Raw genomic sequence first — 22734 nt, 5'->3', positions numbered from 1 at the left:
GCAATAATTGTTCTCATTAAAAATGGGGAAGAACAAGTGTCAGATAGGAATACACAACCCACACCTGTCTAGTGCAAATTGCATTTTATATTTCCTTTTCCACAAGTGTAACAGATTTAAATGTACATTGCTTTTATAGATTAATTAGTAAACAGTGGATACAGAGATCATGTTATGTGCCATACCTAAACAAAAGCTGTCCTAAATGAGCACAGTGTTGTACAGTGTTGGTGATATTTTCTCACACATATTGTCTTGGTAACAGTGACTAACCTACAATAGCATACGAATAGATAGGAATCCAAAACCCTGTCCAAGTATTGTCCATGTGGGCCATCCTACTGTTTATTTCCATCATATGCCTGGTAAAATTCAGTCCTCTGGTCCTCCTCTGGTCCTCCTCATGTCATGCCATTGATCAACTGGGTTTATACACACAGGGAAGGTTGTTCAGATTTTCTTCCTCAGGATGTGGCAGTTGTATTTTTATAGTGCCAGAACATAACACACATCATCTCCAGGAACTTTACATAATAAGGTCAACACCACAGAGTCTTGTAGAGAGAAATACAGCAATTACCCCACAGTGAACACAGAGAACACGGTACTTACTGCCTGCTGTTGCCTGGTATCAACTATCAGTTACTAGCTCAGGAAAACATCCATCAGGTTTATCTCTAGCAACTGTGGAACTCAAAAGCACAATTTTAGCATCTCAATGTCACAAACACCAAATCAGAAATATGAAATAAGATGTGCCCTTCTAAATTCAAGCACTTATTTGTTAGTGCTGTGAAACCGCATAATTGAATGGATTTAGTTGCAATAAATAACCATGCCTCAATTTACCCGTCAGGGGAAATTTTTGCAGACTTGACAAAGCTCCCTCAGAGCCACAGCCTGTTTTAATAAGCCGAGAAGTACTGTACCTCCCATGAAGAGTAATTTGACCTTTATCTATAAAATCAATGGGTGCCCCTAAACCAAAAATACTTCCAGTAACAGGACTATAAAGACACTTGTATGACTTTTAGCGCCATTGATAAATCACTTTTAGGCAAGTGGTGAATTAGTGAATTTGTGGGGAGGGTGTCGTGATTTTCCGTCAGCTCATCTTTTTGGACACAAGGTCACTTCTTCAATAATGATTCCAAGTGATGACTTGGTACCTTTTGGCTTTGAAAAATGCTGTTTCAGACTCCGTCCCAGGAAGTCGTATAAATGCTTAATTGGGTTCACATCTGCTTGTTTTAAAAAGTCCTTGACATTTGGCTAACACTGGATGACCACTCAGGGTGTATGTGTAGGGGTGCCACCATCCCACGTCAGAGAAGGCAGCGTTAGCTTACAGAACAATTTCCTCTCTGACTCCAAAATACCTGATGCATTGGTATTAATGCAGTGCTCTGATAAATGTCAGAAGATAATGTAATACTCATATCTATCCCTTTAAATGTATTAGGTCGTCATATTCAATGTTACAAATCAAGAGCAGGACTGCTGTATAGCAATACTGAATTCATATGCGATTTGTGATACATGTATTCAATTTTCTTGATTTAAGTATACATTTAACTGGCTTTTCCAAAATTGACTTCATCTACATGTTTATTCAAAAAGTTGTGTAAATTAAATGTATGATGTTATGATGCTTGTTTATCATTTCCCATTTTAAATTAACACATTTCTGGGGAGCCTGTGGTATGCCACATGAATAATATAGGCTCTGATTGTCCCGAGCCAGCAGACAACAACAGTAACTCCAGCTGCCTCATCAGAACTCTTGTTCTGACTTCAAGTAGTTAGTCTTTCAAAAAACGCCCCCACAGGTCTTTTGCTATTACCACCCACAAATACACCCACAGGTTTTAAAGTTATGTGACATTGAGGGGTCAGATAAATAATGACAATGTGGTGTCTTGGGGAAGTGAGATGATAATTGTCCTTGGTAGGGGGAGGTGAGTTGGTTGTTTGGTTCGATACAACAGGGAATGTGGGTGCAGGAGGCCGTTGTTCACTGTTTAAATTCAAGGAAGTCATCTTTACTTTAAATAAATCACAAAATGAAATCATCAACGCAGTGAGCTGATTGATGAGTGTCATATGATTGACAGAGATATATAGATGTCCACTAACACCTATTGGTTAAATGTAAAAGCTGTTTAATGTATTAGATGATTACCTTTTAAAATGAAAAGATTGATATATCATTCAAATCCAAGTTGAATTAATCAGTTTAAAATAGCTTTCTGAGGTGCATCTATTGGTGTGTTACATTTAAATGGACTATTTAGTAGCACACTTAGGGTCATTTAAATAAATAACATACATTATTTCACAAAGTAACTCAGATTACATTATTTATAACATTTATGGAAACACAATTCACTCATTGTATCATATATTAGAAAAATTGAAAAAACTAGACAGATGTTTGCATTGCTCAGGTAGATGTGGAATTAAAGAAACAAACCATTTAAGTGTTCAGTGCATTTACATTCGTATTAAACAACTGAACCACAGAGATGTGTATTGTGACACAAATGTAAAAACATTTGTTCATAACCTTGTGGCTGAAAACTCCACACGATACCTTTTATCAAATGTCAAGAAGAAATGAATAGCCCATTCTGACATGCTTGTGTTGCGGACTGGCACTGGGTTCTACTACCACTTAAAATCTTTTTTTTTTAACCTGCATCACCTCCAGCTTGCAGCAGACAAAGTGTGCCGTTCTCTCTTTACTTGGACTGAATCTCATGCCAGCCTCAGTGCACGTTTAAAATGCGGGGCTTATTTAGTTGTTTTTCTTGTCTACCTTTTATTAGACGTCTGAAATTTCCCTTTCTGCCCACCCAACCGTGCACCTCTGGATCCCATTTCCCTGGTGTTCTCCCTGTGTCCCTGTCACTGTGTAACAGAGTGGGCATCCTGGGGTGACTTAAATGTTTAATGACCACAGCCTGTGGCACTGAAGCCGCTCCGCTCTTCCTCGATGTTCTTTTTGCTTACAGTAGCGTAGGAGTTTGCTCAGAATGACATCGGGCCGCTGTCACTTCCCCTCCTTCCGCTCTCACTTTGCAGACTGTTTAGTCCCCGGGCTGCCACTCCCCATTAATCTCCATCATTCTCCCTCTCTCACTTCTGCCTCTTGGCATCTGTCTTCTCCGCTCGATGTTGCTCTCTCTTTCTGTCCCTCTCTCTCCCACTCGTTGCCCCTCCTTCTCAGCATCTGCTCCCTCCATCACCTCCCGTCTCTCCCTCCTTCTCCCGTTCGGTCGCGTCCTGTCATCCTCTCTTATCCCCCCTCCCCTGGTAAATAGATACAAGCCAAAGTCACATTGCATGTCAGCTGCCGGAGAACACATTTTTCAATCAGCATGTTTACACAGCACACATCGTAATGCTGCCTGTGATTTGTGTGGCTTTGTGAGACTGGAACGACTCCAAGTTAAGACATCGAAACACCTCTTGTGATTTTAGGGGGTTTAGATTAGGAGGATGGGTACACTGAAAAATTGAACACTTCTCTTGCTTTGATTGTAACACACAGTTTTATTCTCTCCTCTTTTTTGTCTGTTCCTCTGATCTATTATTTTTTCCCTGCTAGTCCCTGGCCTTACACCATCTTCCAGCGCGGTTTTGATCTTGTGATGGGAGAACAACCCTCTGATCGCATTTTCAGGTAAGGAGAACTTCACAAAACTTTGTTTTATCCGACTACATTTTCCACCGCGCTGCAGTCAAATAACTTGTTAGAATGCAGCTACATGAGCTTTCATTGTCTCGCTCCCTTATGATTATGGGAAGTGATTGTGAGCTCCGGTAGCTCAGCATGTCAGGTTTGAAAGTGCTCTATAATGGAGTGAGAGGTTAGATTTTCAAGTGGGAAAAACAGAGCAGTTTAATTTTTCCATCAGGTCACATAATCAGTTTGTTCTGATGCAGCCAATACATTTTTAAAGCAATCTGAACACTACGTGTTAGTGGAATTGATTGGGAAAGAGGAATCAGTTGGGCACGGTATGTAGCAATTAAAATATAGAAATAATTACTTTTGTGAAAATGTGATCACATGAGCAGGTTCATTGTCTTCTGCAGGATGATGCATATAAAATAAATACATCTTTATTTTGTTAAAGTTAACACTACTATCAAGAAAAAGAGCCCAAAATATGATACATTTTTAAAGCAGCTATATCTATGATATTTTTATATTAACAATTACAGAGAGAAAAAGGAAGCTAAAGGAGAGTGAATATTGGACATTTGACATGAGGAAACATGACTCTGAAATGAATAACATTTATAATCTGTTACTGCTGGAAGTGTAAATGGACAACTGGCTGCCAACACGTTTGCGATATTAACTTAAAAAGGGATGATGCGTCAGATATGTGTTCAATCCTAACTTATTTATGTCCCCCGCAAAGTGGCCAGAAAATGTTATGCTGTTATCCCTGAGTGGTTTGGGGCAGTGTAACGGGATGTTAACACAACATTGACATATCACCTCATAAAGATTAGTTATTGGCAAGTGAGTTAGCACACACTGGCTCAGGTCAAGCACACACAACATGTTTTTTGGTGCAGTTTGTCAGCAAGACTATGGGAAAACCAAAGTCACCATTTTAATGAAACGTGGTAGAAGGTGATAGGCTAAGGAGGAACCCATTATATTGTGGAGTGGATCTGAATCACAGAGTGGGTCCATAAATTGTGTTTGCACTTATGTAAACATTGCAAGCACTTGGCCTTCTAACTGTTTTAAATTCCAGTAGATAGTAGTAAAGTGCAACCGTGACAAAGCATTGATGATTCTAGAAATGTGAGGGCACATTCCTGCGTACCAGTCGTACTTCATCTGAGATACACATGTACCCGTTCAAACCTACAACAAGCAGCCATTATGGAGTAGTCAGGGACATACATTGTATAGGGGAGAACTGGAACATCTGAGATGTAAGGCTTTAGATATTTAGCGATTTTGTTTTTAAAGTCTTGAAAATATATTTAGACATGTGTAGTGGTTGCGGTAGGAGTAAAATGGATTATTGGCCTTGGCGCACATCTGGGTTTTCAGAATGCCTTTCTAGTCGTTCATTTGAAGTTGTGTGTGTAGTAGCTGGAAGAATTTCAGTTCATACCGAGTTCCCTGTTTGTTCTGCTTTGATCTCCACCAACTCTTTAAGGAAGTATGTGTAAAGCTGCTAGAGGTTTCACTATGTTCATATGGTTGTGGTTAACTAAGTAGTATACACTGGAAACTAGGTTGATGAGACCAGTACGAGTGAAACATTCACTGAAATCGCAGGCCTTCCAACCAAAAGCAAAGATTGGTTGTTCATTATTCACTGGGAACTATTCAAACATTATTTGAAGATGTCGTCACCTCCCCGTGAACTTTTTGCCGGCTGCAGTAGTCTTCACTTTTCTCTCCTGTTTGTAGAATCCCATCGAATCTCTCAGCACCACACACATTTTACCAATGCCTGGTTGTGACCAAGTGGCAACCAACAGTTTTAAACGTGCAAGTTTAGAAATTGGCCAGTGCCATGTTGCCAGTTCGTAGCAGTTTGGAGCCAGAGGTGACCATATTTGGGCAAGCTAGGGAGAAGCGAGAGGTGAATCTGACTCTGATCTGATTGGAAACCCGACGACACTACGCCCCGCCCATCTTTAGCCGTAACCTGTCTGCACCACAGGCATGTCAATCAAACCGACACCCCCCTCCCAAACACACAGCTTTCTGAGGCATCTTTTCGAATGAATGACTGGATTCTTTTTTGATGGACCACCAGAAAACTAATGAGAAGGACTGACTTTAACTAAAAAAAAAAAAAAAAAAATGAAATAACTCTTTTGTTGACTTTAAATTTCATTTGAAAAGTTAAATGCAGGGTGCCTTTAGTCAGTTGATCAATGCTCTTCCACAGCTTGTTTGTCTTCACCAAAGCAGCCAGAATGAGTTCATGCCGTTTTATGGATAAAGGCACAATGTAATACACAATATCAGAGTGTGTTGTACATGTGCAGCATGCCCAGTAACCTCAGGCCCAATGTTTTCTGACGGTATATACGGCATATATCCTTAAATGTATGAATTAGATAGAACATGTATACCGTTGACAGGAAACCGCTTTTCCCTGTTCACTTTAACAACAGCACATATAGCAGGACACTTATCTCTCACCGAGGTACCCAACAATGTTCATAACTGATCTTCTTCCAAATTGCCTGACTTGAGTACGATCTAATGGAGGAGGGGCCGCTGCCTTCATTACAAGTCTCTGACTCCTTCCATGACAGAACAGCAGCAAAGACAACAAAATATTGTTAGTGCTACTGATTACAATACAAAGGAACCCCACATGGTTCATGTGGACCACATTTGTGTCTTTTAGAGTTGGCTGTATGTTGGGAACAGACAGAGAAGGCTGGCATCACATTAGTATCTCCAGGAACTGCTTTGATTCATTGCCTTCCCTGCTCGCATGTTTTCTGCAATAGGCCCGTTTCCTTCTTTCCAGCCTCATGGTTTAAAATGCTTTTGTCCTCAGACTGCTCCCACCCAGCCATCCATCCTAATTTAAACATTTCAGTCTCAGGCTTTGAACTTCACTAAACAACCCTGTCCACACCAGACACTGGAAAAAAGACCTAACATTTCAGTGAGCGTTATGAGAGCGATGCAGCTACCATCTTGTTTAGTGTAAGCAGATATTACCATTAAACATAAATGAGGCCATTGAGATCAAAATATTATGTTTTTTATATATATATATATATATATATATATATATAACTCAAGGATGCATGCAAAATTATCTGCAATTACAGGAGATAAATACTGAGAGTCAGCATTCAAACACACAACATTGGTCATTCGCTCCGTTTTAACCGCCAGGAGTTCCTCTGAGACTCCAAACGTGTTTTGCACTCAGCAACTGTTTTCTCATGGGGTCTCTTAGTGTTTTCCACCTCCAGTTTCTCTTAGGGTGAACCAAATAAGTCATATAGCAGCACACAAGTCCCCAGTTGTCCATTGTAAAGCATTGCTCGTTAAGTGGCTGCTAATTTGTCCTGTGGTCACCCATATACGTCATAATGCATCACAGGGAATTTCAGCACTCTTGCTGAACACGGTCCCATAAGAGCTGGTGAAATGAGAGGTGGCAACAGCTTCCTCAGAAGTAACATGGAAATATTACCATTTTAATGCACTTCCACCTTATAATAACTTGCCAGTACCCGGTGTTCTACAGTAAATGGAAGAGCAGCAGCACTTTGATCCACTCAAAAGTTGGACTTTGAAACAAAGGGAGTAATTGAGTGGATATAATTAAGTGTTTCATTTCCATGGAGGTTTAATTACTCTGTTCTTTAAACGATAGGTAATGCATGCAGTACCCACAATTCACTGCCCTTTCCTTATGCTAAGTTAGCATTTTATTAAATGCAAATTGAACAATCGTAAATGAGGAAATATGTTAAGTCTGCATAAAAATGGTTGTTAACTATTTAATCAACAAGTTCCCCTCTTTTGTGTTACAAGGAAGCATGCATTATTCATCGTGCTAACAATGCATTTGATGTTAATCAGCATGCACTGTTTGACTTGAAGTTGGAAGTATTACATTTCATCTGCAGAGTGTTTAAAGATTGATGATATTCATTGACTCGCAAATGAATAATTGTTTTAAGTCCCTTGTACCAGACAACTATTGTTTACAGATTTATAGCCATGTTTTGTCTCAGGGGACGCTCTGATTGGCCCTTTCTTTCCCAGGGTTCCTCATTTGGTATGCATTGTGTCCATTAACACACAGTGTCCTTCTGCTCAAGAAAGAGTCATGCAAAATTAATACGTTTGCTGAAAGGTAAAATAATAAGTTCTAAACAACTTGATGCCATTAGTTAGAATCACTGATGCAGCAGAAATATTCATATTAGAAAAGTAGACATGTTGATGTAACTTGGTGGTTGTTATTGGACTCCAGGAAGATGAGACACTTTTTTGGGGGCTTTTTGGCGATTGATAAAAACAGCCCTGATGATGTCACAAAGGTTATCTTGATTTGATTTGGAGACTTCAAACATGGGCAAAGAGTGGGGTGTGGTGTTTGAAAGGCAGTAATATGACAGGGAGGGTCTTATGAAGATACTTTCAAGTAGTATTATGAGAAGTTCGGGATCCAAGGCTTTTAGAGCTGGAATAACACACCTAAGGGTCTGTACATATGGCCATCTAATACTGTTTTGAACATTATTTTTTTCCATGTTTCTCTCACAAGTCCCCCAACTTGACAGGATGCAGGTTCTTAATGACTGGAATGCCAATTTAATCTTGGGTATTCTGCCAGAAGTCCTGCTTAGTGTTTTTTTTCTTCAGCTTTTTGTATATTTAGAGTGGGTCTCATTCCTTGGATGGAACGTCTATGAGGAGTTTAAGACCCATATATTCAACATAACTTCAAAATGAAATCAACAAAAACTCTCACCCTCATCTCTGCAGAGACTCTGAGCTTCTTTAAAAAAATATATATATATATTTCAGTTTTACAATCTGCATTTGTACTGTTTTGGGTCAGAGCTGAAAACATACAACGATAGCTTCAAGCAGTTCAGCTCAACGAAAAACCAAATGAAAAGTTGTTGTGCTCAACGCAGCCAAAATGTCCAAAACTCAAATATCAATGCACAGATGCACTCAACAAACCCAACATTTCCAAACAACCTATTTTATGTTTCTCGTTAAAATATGTAATAATATGTTTTGATGACATTTCCTAATTAGTTAGAAATACACATCACGGCACTGAATCCTGGACTTGTAACATTTTACACTTCAGTTTGGTTTGTTTCCACGTCTGCTTGAAATTCATGGTGCAATCGAAAATCCTTTTTCTTTTTCACTTGGAAGAACATCTCTGGAAATTTCATGGCTCCAAATATGTGTTTGACCTTTATGCGGTGTCTAGGTTTGTTTTATTGTGTACTATAGGGGATTGGTGCATAAAACCAAACATCACAAAATACACATGAAATGGACACATTGCATAAGAAATGCTAGTCTGAGATGTAACATGCAAGCAAATTAAACCATTCACATAAAAAAAAAAGTCAACGTCGGCCCATAAAACACAATCAGTAAAACCCTGCAGTTATCTGAGTGGCTCACTGTCTGTCCTGCAGCAGTTGCTCATTAATGCATTTAACTGTTATAATGCTGCACTGTCACCTCCTGTCAACACTAATTAGACCGATGACTTTCACTCACATGGCAAAGCAGACGTCAAGTTGGAGTAGAGCTCCCCATCCACACTTGTCTACCTGTGACGAAACAGTGGATTCAAGATCCCACATGTGACCCAAGACATAAAGATTCTACATTTTTGGAATAAAAAATAAACAAAATAAAATCAGTTTCTAGCAATCTGTGATATTTCCAAGGGGCAAGATAATGAACACTCAGCTACACATTTTTGATTTTAAGATTCCAGTTTTTGTTAACGAAATGCATACTAATCAAGATGGCATTCTATACTAATGTACTAATTCCAATGTTAATGTTTTATCTGTCATGTATCTGTTGTGATTGATTGTGCTTGTTTTTCTATCTAAACCTGCAACCTTATTTGTCTAATGTACCTTCCCTATGCTCTTACAGATTCACGTACACATTAGGAGAAGGAATGTGGCTGCCGCTGAGTAAAAGCTTTGTCATCCCCCCTGCCGAGCTCGCCATCAACCCATCAGCCAAATGTAAGACGGACATGACAGTCATGGAGGATGCAGTAGATGTAAGGTGAGAGACATTTACTGCACCGCTTTTCTTCACTTTTACTTTGGGAGACGTGACAATAGAAGCTCCAACTAAAGAAATAACAGGTTTCATCAGTCCGTGAAGCAGGGGAGGATTTTGCTGACCGCTGCACCAAACTGAACAGTACCCGAGGAAGTTTCTTTTCATAGCTGCACCCGAGTACAGTCTCACCAGGACTTTCTGTCCACTCTGTTTTATTACTTCAGATGAAAATTAATAAGAAAATAAAAAATAAAACACATGTTTGTTCTTTTGTAAATATCCAGATCATCCTCATCATCTGTCCTCCCTCAAAATGTACATGTAGCTGACTCACTCTCACTGTTTTGTATTCTCACTTAATCAGCATTTGTTTTGTTTTTATCCAGTATTGTTGGATGCAGTGAGCTGTAAACAGCCCTGCGAGGTTGAACCTGAGGTCTTAGTGTTCATGATTCAGAGGGTAATAAAATTCGGGGATCTAACACAAAATCAATTTTGAAGAATCAGAAAAAAACTGAGTAAAAAAAATAAAAAAAAATAAAAAAGAGAATTTTCGTGGCAGTTTAAAGCCACGAGGAGCATTTGGATTGTTAAACGGTTCATAACTCCAAAGACAATTTGCTCTGTGTGCAGTGACTGTGTTTGTGTCTGGGCGGCGGAGAGAGCCGTAACTGAGCCAAAACAATGCTGCAGTATTAAACTGGACCGAGCTGACAGCACAGTTTAGCTATTTTGCTTTGCTAGCAGTGGGCCGGAGCTTAAAGGTGGTGATGTTGCTTGGACCAGTACAAGACATCTTCAGAACAAGATAGCCGTGTTATGAATTACCAAAAGTTTGACTCAGATACATTATAAAAGACATAAATCAAACAGGCAAAGGGATCTACTGGGTCCATTTATGTTCACATTGTACTGTATGCTGCCTATGCAGGCTGGTAGTGTAACTTTGTATTGGGCCTTTTCTCCATTCTACTTATTCTAAAGCAGTGCAGATAAAGTGCATTGCTGTAATAGTCATGTATTTCATGTTCAGTCTCACACACGTTAATCAGCCCTACTGCAGCGACAGCACACTAACACTGCACAGATTGATTGACCAGCTCACACTGAACATGAACATTTAACTCCTCGTCAGTTATGTCCCATTTCATGAATTGTAATTAAACACTCAAACTGAACATCGAATGATAACAACTGGGGTGGCGGTTGTTTGTCTCAGTTGTAAAATGTATCCAGTGGCCAGTCGATTCAAGTCAAACAGAGCTTCACTGTCCATGCGATGCTTTGTCTCTTCTGTCGGAGACAAAGTTCATCTTCCACCATCATAATGGAATTTCAATGAAATGACTGTATTTTCAGTGCTGCTTGTTTTGTTACTAATTTACCCAATCATGTGACAAGATGAAAATGATGGGAATTTAAGTGGGAAGCTAACAAAGTGATTTGAGTTGTTTTTGTTTTATCTTAACTCGCTTTGAAAACAACCGAACACAAATAGAAAAGTTTAAAGCAGCTGACCTCTGCATATCAGGATCAGACTGCTTTTGATTGTCTTCTATATTACCAACATGGTGCTCACCTTATCAGTTGGTAATAAAACATTCTCCTGCAAACTGACTTATTACACTACACATTTTAGAGACATTCACCCAATCACACAGCCATTCACACACTAATGGTACTGAGCTGCCATGCAAGGTGCTTGACATCAGGAATATTCACACACCAGTGGTACACCATCCGGAGCAACTTGGGGTTCAGTGTCCTGCTCGAGGACATTTCGGCATGTGGACATGTGGACAGGTGATCAAACTGCTAACCTTTCAATTAGTGGGCAATCCGCTCTAGCATCTGAGCCACAGCAGCATTGTCATATTGTAATGTAATAATGTAATGATTACCATCATTTCAATATATTAATTTGAGTTCATTCCTGATCCCCTTGTCAACAGTTTAATAAAAGTAAAACAATCTAAGTACACATGAATCATTTTTGGGATTACGAATCCCAAACCCTGCAGTGCAGAGCTCAGCGTTAACACATCAGGTTCATTGTAAATGTCATTCCAGCAGACAGCCTGTAAAAATGGCAGTTAGTGGAAACTAGAACTCTTCCTTGAACGTTGTTCATTGGCCAGCAGCATTATGAATGAGTTACAAGAGTTAATGTAACCTCAGATGATTTGACAGTAGTATGTTGTTGGATAAAGTGTATGAGAACTGGATTAGTTTGCAGAGATGTGGAAGGTCCATGTATTTGTCTTTTAGTGTATGCTGGAACATGCCCTGTCAACACGTTAGCGTGCACAACAGTGCTGGATCCTGTCCTAATGTGCCTGTGGTTATTTGCCCAGTGAAAATGATGTCAGGTAAAATTAGTCTCGCTCGAATGGATATCCCCATCATTTCTTCTCATTAGCACGAAGGCAGTCAAGGACAAGTTTTTTTTCCCAGATAGTTTAATTTTTTTCAGCTTCATTTAGAACCTGTGGATTGTTGAAATGTGACTCATTTTTCAACAAGAACAGATTAATAGAACAGGCTGTCATCACCTAAGTGTATAAGGTTCACATTCAGTGTTCACATTATGCAGGACCAGAGGAGGCTTATATCCACTAAAATACACCTGAACTCCCAATAAAGCAAAAGTCAAGTTTAATATTCAGTCATAAAAAAAACAAAGAATGACAATTAATTTAGACACATAGCAGGTTTGGTTATTGTGTAAAAGGGCTGCTGGGCGTATTTGTTATTGCAAGAAAAAGTTTTTGATTATGGGAGAAAATTAGAGTTCATTAAGATCTAAAAATAAAATCGTAGTGTCGTAATGTGAAGGTGGCGCACCTGAGACGACAGGGTTCACGGGTAAACCCTCTGGCTATGTAGGTGTCTGAAATAATGGGTTTGCATCGATAAAGAACCCATGAAAGCAGTTGCCAATCTGATTGCCCATAGTTTATGAAACATCAACCAAAAAACATAAAAATGTCTCATAGTTGCTCTTGAGAAACATTTCATTAGCCTTCCTCCTGTGGGCACCATAACGTCTGTACAAAAGGCCACAACAACAAAATCCAGCAGCAATTCAAATTTGGGATATTTCAGTCTGCAACAAAGTGATGCAGCAAGAGTTTCACCTGTAGGCTATTGTACTTAGGTCTGGGTTTAAAAAAGGGGATTTTCTGATTCAAATCGATGTTCACTTAACAATTTCATATCGATTCATTAATCCCGAGATCGATCGTTTAGTAAATGTTCAGACGCCCCACTTGTGTGCCGTCTGAGTTTTAGTGGCATCGACTTACTCATCTACAGTGCTAAAACTCATGTGTATACTCATGTGAGAAGTCTGTGGAAAGTTACGATATGTGTGATTTCGACTGATATGAACCATTCCAAGATACAATCACCCGTCAGTTCAGCTTTGTCGGACCACCACCAAACAAATAGACCATTACAGTATCGACGTAACTCATACTCTCATAGTTCAGCAACGATCCGACAGCAAATGCTCCAGTTTAGTGAACTATGTAGTCCAAAACCCATTATTGCATCCATAATACACACGATGCGCTGTTGCATCTGCGGGCTTTTTCATTTTCTACATAGTTAGCAGTAAAGTCAGATAGCGTCATTTCACTAGCGGTTTGATTGACATCTCACTCACCCAATGGGAGCTTCCATATCCTGTCCTCAGCCTACAATAGCCAACCAGAGTCTGTATCAAGGGGAGGTATCAGATCCAGCCAGTGTCCCGTTGGTGATGATTGAGGCTTTGTATAGCCAATTAGCTTCTGAACACGAGTATATGTGGTTTAAGTGCGGGGAGGTTCTACCAGAATGAAATAATATATTGTTGTGGAGACTTGTTGTTGAATAAAAGGTGCATTCATGTAAATGCTTTATTCTTAATTCTTAATGTAAACATCAATATTTTCAATAATGCACCATGTTAGAGGGTTCCCTGTGCAATTTACAGAATCATTTCTCTGAGCTTCTGTTTCATATCCAAGCAAAATTGGTATCGTAACTGAAATATCTCGAACACAACCGATATCGAACCGAATCAAATCTAAACCAATCGTAAAATGAGTCGACTCGGGACCTCGTGAATCGGAATTGAATCGATTTGGGAAATCAGTGGCAATACCTAGTCCTAATAAAACCCGTCTAATAATCCTCTCATGCATATGTAGCTTCTGCGATACATATAGTTATGTTTAAGTGGATGGATAACTGCATATGTGTCAAACAGTAATATATTAATAACTGAGGTTGAATTTCTAAGATAGGAATGACAATTTTGAGTCAAATATTCAACCACTCCTACACTGTAGGTTTAGACTGTAGTACCCTTTGTGAAAATACATTTAAAATATGCAACTCCATTGTTATTCCTCTCACCAGAAAACACTGACCTTCTGCGCTCGAAGTATTAAGTATCATTTGAAGTAAGATTACAGTGACCTCCATTTCTTCCAGAAGGTATTAAGTTGGCAGAAAGGCTGATATAATGTCAGTGATCGACACACTAAGTAGGTCTCAGCAAAAGGTGTCCAGATGTAAATTACTAGTTCAGACCATGAGGATGAACAAATTTGTCTCGCTAGCATGAATACAATAATATAACAAATAGTAATATGTCACACATGGCTGGTAGAAAAAAATATCATATATTCGGTGCAATTTGTTTCAAATAGTTGTTCATTAGGTTGTCCCTGATTTTGGAGTTATTTCATCTGTGTGTGCAAACCCAATCATTGATGTACAACCTATTGATCAATGACATTTATATTATAATTGGGTATTTATGTGTTGTTGGTGCTGGTTATTTGTATCCCATTAAGTAGAAACATAAAGTTGATCATTGCAGGACAGTTTACACGGTTGCAGCTGCTTAGACACAAAATACACATCAATGATAAAATGCATTTTGAAAACATGCAGAGATTTTTACATCTCAATAACTCAAAAAACATTTAGAAGACATGATGAGATTGGAGTTGTTTTACTGTAATATGTGGATAAGTTACATAGGCAGTGCTGTATAGTATAGGAGAGTGTAAACAATTTGATATTCTTTGCGCAATAGCAAAAAACATCCCACTATGAATATATCTAGGAGTATAACTCAATATCTGAACGTGTGTGTTTGAAAGCGGGCTTGGGATCAAGGTCTGCATCAGCTGTGATTGACAGTTTATGGATTGTAAAGTCAGAGTTAATGAATATTACGTTATATTTTCTGTATTTACATCAGCGTTTATGCATATTTTTGATATCAAAGTACAAAACATGAAGTGCAGCCCACTGAAGAGCTTGAATATCGCTAGGAAAAGGGCATCACTTTATTTGATTCATTTCTCACTCAGAGGTTGAAAGATTTTCAGACAAAATTCTTTATTTTTAATAGTGTTAAAGCTCAAATCATTATGCTGAACTGGAGTCTTGGAGAGTCTTTGTGGTTATTCATCAAATGTTGTCTCAATGCACAAGTCACATCCAAACATAAATCATTTATGTCTGCATTGTTAAAAGAAAATATGCGTGTGCTTGTTGCTGGTTATACGTCACCAGTTCAATACCAATGAAAGAGATGCAGAGACAAATGTGCATCTGATACTAAAGCTGTGTGACTTATTAAAACTGCTGGCTGGACCACAGCCGGTTAAAAAACACTTGACCTCTCACAACAGGAATGGAAGTGGACAAATTAGTATTTTTAGCCCGTGTATTTATTAGCCTGTGACCGACAGAAGCTTTGGGTAACATGCTGATGCAAAACGTCTGCACAGTATTAAAATGATAGTCAGTTAAATAAAGGACATTATTGACTGTTAAAGTCATGAGATGTGAATTTAAAGCAAAAATACTATTTGAAAATCGCTCGGAACTAATCGACTATTAATCGTCTATTCACACACCCACCCACCCACACATTAAGAGAAACAGAGACTCCCTTGCACTGTAAACCTCGGCTCAACAAATCCCATCCAGCCTCTAAAACCCTCGCCCTGGAAGAACCTGATGGGAGCACGTCTTTAGCTTTGTGTTAGAGACGAGGGCCGTTGTTTACGCTGCACTTTCAGCATCAAACTTTGTCTGGCCATTGATTATTGATCGCCATCTGCTCAGTGCTTCACTCTAATGACTGTGCTCAGGTGCGGTAGACTTATATGCAAGCTCTACCAGCAGAGTTTGCACTGTACCTCATCTTCATTTGTTTTGAAAGAATTCCAAGCAACTTTTTGACGCCTGCGGTCATCTTTGGAAGTTTCCCCCTTTCACACCGTGGTGTCTCATCTTACGGCGCATCATACGTTGCACATGTCGCACCTGGAAAAGCTCCCGAGCCTGGCAGCAACATGTTTTTAATCTTCTTATGTTGTCGAATGGCAGTTGGCGAACAGCTTTTAGGTGCATTACCGCCACCTTCTGATGAAGTGCATTAAAACAGGGGGAAATAAGGAAGGACGAGTCACATACACATATTGATTTAAAAAAAGAAAAAAGAAAACATTTTATGATTACTTGATTATTCAAAAATCAAGACCCATCCTTATTACAGTCATAGATGTAGCGCTGCAGTGTAGCGCTGCTAGGAAAAGTACATTTTGCAGTTCTTTTGATCTGCTACCAATTGCCTTTTTTGTATTAGAAACCGGACACTTCCCGTGTCTGTTTCAAATTAAAAGCCCTTTAGTAGGATTGTGTTGTAACTGAGATCAGACAGTAACACTTTAGATAAAGAATCCACAACAATCGTTACAAGTATCATGATTATGTTGTTGACTTTATTAAAGTAACACGATGGAAGTATACACATTATTGACATCCACCGCAGCTTCATCTACACCCGACCAAAGTGATTGCTGTCTGAATTTATTTTCACTGCCAACTTTTCTTTTATCGAGATAAGTGCCACATTTATGTCCTGCGATAACATCCATTCCTCAACTCATCCCAAAACCCATCCGACCACTTCCCCTGTGATACATTGGGCGGCACGGTGGTGCAGTGGTTAGCACTGTCACCTCACAGCAAAAAGGTTCCGGGTTCGAATCCGGTCCTCGGCCTTTCTGTGCGGAGTTTGCATGTTCTCCCTGTGCTTGCGTGGGTTCTCTCTGGGTTCTCTGGCTTCCTCCCATCATCCAAAAACATGCACCTCAGGTCAGGTTACCTGGCGCCGCGCTAGTGGCAGCCTGCTGCAGCAGCTCCCCCCTGAGAGCCCCCCTGCTGTAGTGAAGACATTTCCCCTCGGGGATTAATAAAGTGTATAAAATCAAAAATACAGTTGTTGTTTTTTTTTTTTTTTTAAATCAGAGACTGGGCTTCACATCCAGAGTCTGTGGTTATGTTTGTGAAAGAAAAGCGCTTTGGTGAAGATAAGGGAAATTTGGTTTAATGGAATAATCATGTTGTTTTTTGTGATTAAAGTCACTGAGGACTTCTTTACCAAAACATAACCAGAGGGAGTCTCAACTTATGATGAGTTACTATGAGTGACTATTTTATTGCAAGATTAAATATTGTGTTTGAAAACAAAAAGGTACAAACCTTTTTTGTTTTGGATTTAGAAGTGATTCATTAATAGGTATTTTTACTTCTGAAATTGCTTAATTATAGGAACTTTTAGGAGCTTAGTGATTTGAGGTAACTTTTCGTTTCTACAATCATCAAGTGGCCATTCAGATTTCTCACATTCTCGGATACAGCTATATAAACGAGGATTAGAAAAGACGAAAGGAAGCAATTTTGTTTTAAAGTGCAGTTTAACTACATTCATTTTTAATGTTTTCCTAAATTTCAATTTAATTTCTGTGTAAATAGTTTTGATGTCACAATTCACGGTGAAAGTTTAAAAAAAAAAAAAAAAAAAAACATCAACATTGACAACAGTCACATTTTTAAAAGGGTAAACACCTATAAAGCTTTACCAGCTTCACCAGGACTTAAGTTTATTTACTTACATACAGCTGTATCTCATGAATGCATTTAGTTTGGAGCTTAGCTTTGCCATTTTCTACTCCCTAATCTTTGTTTACATACTTCAATTCGCCCTCCTTTTTCAACATTTTATTTTCATGTGGCATCTTTCTTCAAGACGCTGTGTAAATAGCTCATTTCCCTCTGCTCTATGATCTAATGAACGCTCTCTCTTCAGCTTCCCCTCGGGGGCCACGAGGAAACACTGTTAACACCTTCTCCAAGCTGCTGATTTGCTCTTCTTTTGAGCTGCATTGCCCCACGTTTTATAATAATTTGTCGCACTGTCGTGCTCACTGGCAGACAGATAAACAGGGAAGAGTCCCGATCTTCTTTCCTTGATTATCTGGATTTATGGCAATTAAAATGACAGGATGAAGACTCAGCCGAGGGTTTTATTTTTAGGATTTTGTCGCCCCGACTTGAATTTCAGTTCTATGGATAGATAACATGTTGGGGATTAAATCTTCTTAAAATAATTTGTTGTCGTCGATGTGTGTGCCCGTAAAGAGGCGGCCATTTTGAGCATCTCGCCATGAAACTACGAGTTGCTTTAAATCTTATGTGCATGGACCGACCTTCTCCAAACATCACAGGTATGATAACAGCCCCGCCCTGAAGACGCCTGTGTGGTAATTTTCACTCATAGTCATAGCGCCCCCTGTTGGCCACTGGAAATTACACGTTTCATACTTTCACATTCTACGTGGAGCTGGTTGATCCCATGAACGTAAAGTCGGGTCACAACAACCTAAACATGTAGTTGATGATATATTGAGACATTCGTTCGACTTTGTCAATGGGCGTCGCCGTGACGATGCGGCAAAGTTGGATGTCTCGCCGTGACACAGGAAGTTGATGTTTAAGGTCAAAGGATGCTTGAAACCTCACGAAACGTGTCACATACATCCGGCATGGTGAGACGATACATGTGAAATGTGTTTTGCGAGTGGGTGTGGCCAAACGGCTCGCCAGCGCCCCCTGCTGGAGACAGGAAACGAGACAAAAATATCAACTTTAAGCAGGGATACACGGTCCCTCGCGTGCTGCATGTCGCCGAGACGGCTTCGGGGAGGCGGCGCGTGGGAGTGTGAGGGCCCGTACATCACTGCTTGCAGTTTTAATTTGTTAAGTGTTTTTATTAGTGCTACATTATGGCATTGCCTTGAGAGGATATTCAAAAGTCAATTATAGTCGTTATAAATAGTATTTTTTCTGTGTGTTCTGTGAAATAGGAGTAAAGCAAACTATTTGACCTCTTCTATAGTCTGCTCTGTTCTTTGTTAATGGTCATTTTCACCTCTGAAATGAATGAAGTTAACTGCAGGGTATAACTTGACATTTAAACCTTTGGTGCTACTTTTCAGTGGTAAATGGACTAAATGAATGGTTACATTTACTTCCAACTCAGCAGCTACCTATGTTTATGGTGCCCATAATTGAGGCTTACATTCATTTTCTGTTTTAACTGCAGACAGCTGTCTCGGTCAAACTGTTAAATACAATGCAGTTAGTGCTTAATGCCCATTCATTTAAGGATGCCCTGTACATAAAGGGTTTGAAAATGATGAGTGTTGTTTCTTTTCTTTCCATTTTAAATCAAATCAGTTTGTTGCATTGGTGCAGAGCTTTTCTTTTTCTCACATTACTTTTGCAGACTGATATCTTGTCTTTCATGAAGACGGAGTAATAAATTGCATTTCACCATTTTGGATACATGTTTACTCAGCTTTTCTGATTCGACTGTTAGATAAGCTCATTCTAATGACATAGTAAGTTATAGTGTATTCTGGTGCTGATTGTACCAGTTAAGTCAGATAAACATTTTATTTGTCTGTCATTTTAATTAGCTAAACGTGGATTTCGGGCCAAGCCAATTAACATTTTCTAATCAGCATTTTCTGATTTGGTGAACTATAAACCAGACATTATTTGTATTTATTTTTTTTTCAACAGGAGGAACACCAGGTGTATAAAAAAATACAGATACAATGCAAATGAAAATGTTGTCCCTCTATATTTAAGATTTTTCCACCGACTGTTAAAAAAATGCTCAAGTGCATTGTAATGGGAAACATAATTGCTGCCTGGATTACGACTACCGGCAATATTTTTTTTGTGCAATTACAGTTTTGCGTTTTGTAGAGGGTGATGGTGGACCTATGAAGCTCGAGACTTTAATGCTGTTGACGGGGATTTGGCACCCTGTGTCCCATGCTCAGTTTGATTTATCATATAACAGCATATATTCTGATTAGAAAAACTATTCAAATATGTCACAGACTATTTTACTGAAGTGTTTATCATCAACAGTTTGTGACTTGCCAATTATATAAATGAAATATTCAGTTCATTAAAAAAAATGGTAGGAATATATTTTTGTTGTTGCAAATTAGAGTAGAATATATTGAAATGTAATTTCTAGGAGACATCCTAAATTGAACACAGTGAAATCAGAATGCTGTCATATTGCCCACATCTCATCTGGAGCTAGTCTGGCTTGTGCTGTGATTGAGTTTCAGACCAGTATTTTATTGAAAATATACCAAAGACAACATATATAATGTTGAAATGGAGAAATTGTATTGTTTTATGGAATAGGTTTGCTCATTTTGAATTTGATGCCAGCAACACCTCAAAAAGTTGAGACAGTGGCATGTTTACTACTGTGTTGCATTACCTCTTCCTCTAACAACACTTGAAACGATTGTGAACACTCCTCTTTAAACTGGAGGATGCAGCGTCCATGATTTCCAAAAATAATCTAAAATTTTGATTTGTCAGACCACAGGACAGTTTTCCACTTGCAAATAAAGGCGGCTGGATCATGTTTATATCTGGTTTATTCTTTGATGGTATCTGTGGATGCAGCGATAAACTGTGTTCACGGACAATGTTTTCCAAAGTGTTTCTTAGCCCAGAGTATGATTTCCACTCCAGAATTGTTTAATGCTGTGATGCCTAAGACCACAGCCATCCAATAATGTTTTTTGGCCCTGTCCCTTGTGAACACAGATTTCTCCAGACTCTCTGAATCTTTTAATGATGTTATGTACCGTATATGATGACATCCCCAAATTATTTGCAATTTCCCCTTGAGTAAATTTATTTTTAAATTATTGCACTATTGTCCCACACAGTCTTTCATAGTGTGGTCAACCTCTCCCCATCTCCACTGCTGAGAGACTCTGGCTTTTTTTGAGACATGTTGCTGCCATCAAATTCAAAATAAGCACATCTTTTTTCATGAAACAATAAAAAATTCTCCATTTCAACATTTGAAATGTTGTCTTAGGTCTATTTTTAAATATGAGTTTACATGATTTGTAAATCATCACTTTCTGTCTTTATTTACATTTTACACAGCTTCCCAACTGTTTTGGAAACAGGGTTGTTTTTAAGCTTAGACAACTACCATGAACTATGTCTTGTACATTTTTGCTCCCAAGAGAATAAAGTGTTTCAGTTTTTCTTCACCCATGCTTTTTTTTTTTTTTTCTTATTTTCTTTAGAACCTCCCTCAAGACAAACAAAGTATTTTGGTAAAGCTCTAAGGGCAGCAAAGTGGCCACTGTGATGATCAGTCTTTTCAGCACTTTGATATGTTGGGATGTAATGGATGTTGCATTAGCCTCAAACAGTCACCAGCAGGGCTTTAACCTTTTCTTTTTTTCTTGGGAGATATTTAAATGGTAAATTATGTTGCGCGTAGTCTGTTGATTAGAATTCTGAAATAATTTAGCATTCACACTTGCTGTGAGTTTCATCATCTGCTGAGGCTCTGTTCAATAGGTCCCCTCTGAATAAATGACAACAAAGCAATGAGCAACTATAATTGAAAAAATGGTTTGTAAGATAACATCAAGTTGCGTGTGAAAGGGAAATAAACTCATTGTCTTCTTTCACAGAGACTGTAAGGGAGAGGTGGCAGGGGGCTTACAAACAAAGTCTTTTTTTGTGTGTGCCGATGAGGTCATCATTTTCTTCACCACGGCAAGGTTCATGGCAATGCTACTACACAGTCATCAGCAAAGCTATTTCTCTGCAGAAATAGTTCTGTGATTTAGATTCTGTGAGGAAACGCTGAGGTCCGCTCTGCTTTGTTCTTCAACTCCACCAATCTCAAGTACTAATACTGTTGGCTTACTGTTGGCTGATCTGCTTATTGACCTTGTATGAGGTTTACAGGGAGAACAAAAAAAACTCACAACAAAGCAAAGCAACTGCTCAAAGAAAAAGTTAGAGCACTGAATTTGCTGTGTTGTTATGTCATAACTTGACTACTTTGAATAAGTGTTGTCCTTTTAAAAGTCAAAGCTTTTTTGATGATGATTAGCTTACATTAATAAAACATGCAAGTATTTGTAATTCATTAAAATAGCTGTCTCTTCATTAAATTGAATAGAGAGCAGGGTGTCAATGAATGTTGAAGCACCGCTTTGACATTTCCTCATTTTCCCACAAGACACAATGAAACTTTTTTTTTTTTAAATTATTTTATACACTTTATTAATCCCCGAGGGGAAATGTCTTCACTACAGCAGGGGGGCTCTCAGGGGGGAGATGCTGCAGCAGGCTGCCACCAGGTAACCTGACCTGAGGTGCATGTTTTTGGATGATGGGAGGAAGCCGGAGAACCCGGAGAGAACCCACGCAAGCACAAGGAGAACATGCAAACTCCGCACAGAAAGGCCCAGGACCGGATTCGAACCCTGAACCTTTGTTGCTGTGAGGTGACAGTGCGAACCACTGCACCACCGTGCCATCCAAGATCTAAATAAATGTAATATCCTCATCAGTTTTAATGAGAGGACATTACATATTCCTGACATCAAGACGTTACTGTTTGAATGCTCAATTTCCTTAGAAATCATTACTTCTGTCTGTAGGTGATAATTCTAAAACAATATTGATAATTACTAATTTAACTGATGAAGAGA

At 38.9% G+C, this 22734-nt stretch overlaps 1 protein-coding gene across 5 annotated transcripts in view; it reads left to right on the top strand.

Moving 5' to 3' along the window:
- astn1 (astrotactin 1) overlaps nt 1-22734 on the top strand; it is a 399600-nt gene that overhangs the window by 128136 nt on the left and 248730 nt on the right. For all 5 annotated transcript variants that reach the window (XM_069709823.1, XM_069709824.1, XM_069709822.1 and 2 more), the window contains 2 exons: nt 3611-3685; nt 9671-9808. In XM_069709823.1, coding sequence (XP_069565924.1) covers nt 3611-3685; nt 9671-9808 — 213 coding nt within the window. The remainder of the gene's footprint in view (nt 1-3610; nt 3686-9670; nt 9809-22734) is intronic.

This window comes from Brachyistius frenatus, unplaced genomic scaffold (genome assembly GCF_029030835.1).
Source record: "Brachyistius frenatus isolate BFR_SWC_R1_liver_20210118 unplaced genomic scaffold, ASM2903083v1 Contig_85, whole genome shotgun sequence".
Lineage (NCBI taxonomy): Eukaryota > Metazoa > Chordata > Actinopteri > Embiotocidae > Brachyistius > Brachyistius frenatus.
The sequence above is the reverse complement of the archived record's forward strand: the minus strand, read 5'-3'. Positions and strand labels throughout refer to the sequence as shown.